The sequence below is a fragment of the Rhizophagus irregularis genome, chromosome 28 (genome assembly GCF_026210795.1).
Source record: "Rhizophagus irregularis chromosome 28, complete sequence".
Classification (NCBI taxonomy): Eukaryota; Fungi; Glomeromycota; class Glomeromycetes; order Glomerales; family Glomeraceae; genus Rhizophagus; species Rhizophagus irregularis.
This window is the reverse complement of record NC_089456.1, coordinates 1,476,453-1,480,779: the sequence shown is the minus strand read 5'-3', so window position 1 is coordinate 1,480,779 and position 4,327 is coordinate 1,476,453. Positions and strand designations below refer to the sequence as shown.

The 4,327-nt window shown below is 26.4% G+C and overlaps 2 protein-coding genes across 2 annotated transcripts; one reads left to right on the top strand and one right to left on the bottom strand.

Annotated features, from left to right (window-relative positions):
• Nucleotides 1-254: 254 nt before the first annotated feature.
• On the top strand, nt 255-2,025 carry OCT59_018968 (uncharacterized protein; the record flags this gene model as incomplete). Its single annotated transcript, XM_066135723.1, has 3 exons — nt 255-1,151; nt 1,306-1,545; nt 1,615-2,025. 3 exons carry the CDS (start codon nt 255-257, stop codon nt 2,023-2,025), a joined length of 1,548 nt encoding a protein of 515 aa, XP_066004986.1.
• Nucleotides 2,026-2,126: 101 nt separating this feature from the next.
• On the bottom strand, nt 2,127-3,242 carry OCT59_018967 (uncharacterized protein; the record flags this gene model as incomplete). Its single annotated transcript, XM_066135722.1, has 4 exons — nt 2,127-2,141; nt 2,424-2,459; nt 2,528-2,830; nt 2,892-3,242. The coding sequence occupies 4 exons, from the start codon at nt 3,240-3,242 to the stop codon at nt 2,127-2,129; spliced, it is 705 nt and encodes a 234-aa protein (XP_066004985.1).
• Between the last annotated feature and the right edge of the window lie 1,085 nt (nt 3,243-4,327).

Genomic DNA, 4,327 nt, shown 5'->3' with positions numbered 1-4,327 from the left:
GTTTTCGAATTACTGTGATCAGGTGATGTCGATCATTTATAATTAAAAAATACTGAAAACACCGAAAATAACCGAAAACAACCTAAAAATAAGCCAAAACACATGCAAATATTCCTTGTAAAATTTTCTAAATAATTATTGGTCAATTTTTTATAAAACTGGTCATTTACTTAATATAGTAATTAGTAAATAGATTATATAATACTTACGCGAAAAAGAAGTTGAAGTAATTTTTCGCGTTTGGAGTTATTTAAATGGCGGAAAATTTAACTTGCAATTACCTTCCCGGTATTTGTTATATATGTCAAAAGTGTTTGCGTTGTTTCAAACTTCCACAAGAAAATCCGTGCAAGTGTCAGAAAGATAAAATATCAAGAGTTAAAAAACCACTGCATGGACAACAAATATATCAACGTGCTTATACTACAAACCAAATTTTTCCAAAACTCAATAATTTTTTACTAGATATAAATACTAAATTTGGTTACAATAATAATTTTGAAAAAAACTTTTCCTATACTACTTGCAGTGCTTGTAATAGTAAACTTCAACGATTAAAAACTAGTGATAAAAAATCTCAACTAAAAAGTAACAAAAAAAGCAATAGGAAAGCTCAGATAAACAATGAAGAAATCATTTCAATAGATGATTTGCCAACAGAAAATAGTAAAAGAAAAGTGGGAAGTTATAATAATAAGAAAGAAAACGAAAAAGACAATGATAATGAAATAGAAGATGAAGGAGACGATGATAAAGATTTTAATAATAAAGATGATGATTATTATGACAAAGATAGTGATGTTAATGATGAAAACTATGAAGAAGACGATGATAATGGAGATTATGATGAAGAAAGTGATAATGACAATAAAAAATATGAAGAAGTTGATATTATTGAGGAAATAAAAATACAATTAGTTGTAAAAAATAATAATATAAAAATCCCTACAGCAAAAACTCTAACTATTCGGCCTGCTAGTTATAAAAATTTTACAGAAAAAATAAATTTAGCAACTAAAAAAATTCTAGAAAAAGAAACAAAATCAAAATACAGTTATACTATTTCGTATAAAGCTGTAAATGCACGTGGACCATCAAATACACTTGAAGATAAATTGGATTTTCAGGAATTTATTAGTGAATATCAAAAGGTAACATTAACTGGGAAAAAAATGTCAGTGATAGTGGTAGTAATTGTGAAGAATAACGTGACAGAAAAAAAAAATAGGAAACATAAAAAGGTAAAGTATTTTATGTATAATGCGAGATAATAGGCAAAAATATTTAACATTTATAATTTTTTAGCATTCTGATGATAATATTAGATCATCTTCTGAAGAAATTGAAATACAAACCAAAAAGAAAAAGAAATCTCGTTCACTAAGAGAAGATGATTTATCAAAAGAGGAGAAAAGAAGATCTGAAGTCATTGCTGATTTGGTTGAAATGTATAAATGTGATTTACATTCTACTCCATGTTTTATTCAAGATGGTCGGCATTTGCAGCTTAATCCTTCTAGATTACAACTTTGGGCTCGTGAAATTGTATGTAAAGTATGCTTTTTTATAAATTCAAATGAAAAATGATACCTACTAATTATTAATTTTGTTTAGATAAACAAAGGAACAACCTATGATATTCCTCCATCTTATCCAGTATTTGATATGAAATCAAGTGTATTTATCAATAAAAATAATTCTGCAACGCAAATGCAAAATAGTCAAACATCCAATACGCCTACTCCTATTTTTATTCAATTACCAAGTCAAGTTTATCAAAATCCGACAAATACTCATTTGGAATTACCTTCATCAAGCAAATTACCATCAATTGGTGAGTTTCTTAATAACTTAGACCTGAAATATAATTGTAATAATATATATGCTAAATTTGAAGATGCATTTCTTGAAGAAGAAATTACAGTTAATGCTATAAAAGATTTAACAGATGAGCAATTGCAAAAGTTAGGCGTGGTGAAAATTGGATGGCAAAAAAATATTAAACAAGCAGCGCAACAATATTGACCTAATGTATTTTGATTATCATATAATATAATAAAGATAATATTTCAAATATAAATTCTTGTTCCAGTTTTTTATTTTATTATTCTAAATTGGTTATATTTCTATTTTTTTTTATTCTAAATTGATTATCAAATATAAATTGATGCTTCAAAAAATGCTTGTGCCATTTGAGACGTTATTTGACTACATGCAACTAATAATGCATGTATAGGATCATTATAAGCTTCCATAAAATCACGATTACGCCTGATCCATGATTTGATAGTTGAAAATGCAGTTTCGATAGGATTGAAATCAGGTGAATATGGTGGAAGAAAAACAACATGGCATCCTAATCCTCTTAATAGTGCTATTAATTCATCGTCATGGTGTATTTTTGCATTATCCATAATAATTACACTATTATTATCTGGATATGGGTTCATTATTGGTACCTAAAGATAAATTTATCAATTAGAATATAAAATAAATAAATAAATAAACTTGTATAATTATTATTTACCACTTGATCAAGAACAAAATCAACAAATCTTTTTCTATCACATGCTCCTTCAAATATATCAACAGCAACAAATCCTTCTAATGTAAGAGCAGGTAAAATTGTATATCTTTTTCCTCGTACAAACACAACTTTTTTATGTGCGCGTATATTGCGAGGAGAATATCCATATAATCTTGATAGACTCCTCTCATCTTTAGCACTTTCATCAAGGAAAATCAACTGGTTTGGGGTGTAATGTTCACCAATAACACCTAAATAATGTGCACGTATAATATCATTTCTTTCCAGTGCTGCCTTATGTAACTGTATTGAATAAAAAATAAATATTTATTTCAAAAATTCATAATATAAATAAATTACTTACTTTTTTTCGAGTAATTCCCATGTATTGAAGTGAACGCCAAAGAGCTGCAATAGATGCTCTTTTTCCAGTTAGACACTCCATTTCATATACTAATTCGTCCAAATACCAGTCTGCTTTTTCTGCTACAAGATTTCTAAGTACAGCCATATCTGCTCTACTAAATAGTTTTCTACGACCAGGAATACCTTTGAAAGGATTTTTAACACATGCCCAACGGTTATATCTCCTTATTATCTTATTTACAAAACCCTTACTCACGTATAATGTATTAGCAATATCTGCAGTAGAAAATCTATCAATGTGAAGATAAATAATACGCCAGCATAAATCTTCGCTAAATTCTTGAGGCATGTTTGAGGTCTTTTAGCAAAAAAAAAATATATTTATTATGGTTTTTGTCTGTAAATATTTTGAAATCGGATAGAAGGGTTGGAGCCGATTAGGAATCAGTTAAAATCGGTCTCTAAGTTACTTGTAAAAACACGAAGCGAATAGCAAAAAAATACAACGAATGTGATACAATAATGGCTTAACACTACGTAGATCAAATTTACACAATTTTATATGTATAACGTGATCAATTTTTTTTTGAAATTCTGGAAATCAATTTTTTTTATTAAAATTAAAAAATTGCCGATCACAGTAATTCGAAAACGGCGATAAATTTATTTTTGTAAATTTTTTATGATTTTATAAACTTTTTATAACAAATTATATACTTATAAGATTATAAATATAATATTTAGTTATTTACCAAATAAAAGTTAGTTATCAAGTTTATATGAGGTTTTACAGGACCCTGAAATATACATAAAAGGGTCAGGTCAGAGTTTGCGTATAATGAGTCAAAAAAATCATGTAGATCATTCCTTTTATGGATAATCCCAGCCAAAATAATATTTCCTAATTTAGATAATGGCTGAAATTATCGTAATTCCGGCCCTGAAAGAATGCGTATTTTGGACTACTTCTGGATCTGACCTCTATATATATATTTCAGGGTCCTGGTTTTACAGATTTCTTCTAATTTTTTTTTATGCAAAAGTTGTTTTAAAAGTTATATTTTTAAATAAAAATTTTATTTTTATTTAATTATATAAAAATAAATAAATGTTAATTAAGTATTTTTTATTAATATTTTAATAAATTTAAGTTTTATTAAGTAAACTATATATTTTATATATTTATAATACTTTGATTTAGTTCATCAGAAATATTTACTGGTTAAGTGAGATATTTTAGAAGTTTATATTTATGAATATATAAACTAACTACCATAATAAAATATTGATCCCTATGAGGATAAATAAAAAAAAAAAGATAATAATAATACTTTAATTAGTATTAACCGAACAGGTTATATAAATGTTATAAAAAGATAAAAAAAATTATTTATTTACTGCAATACTACTGCAATATATGTGATATTTTAATAA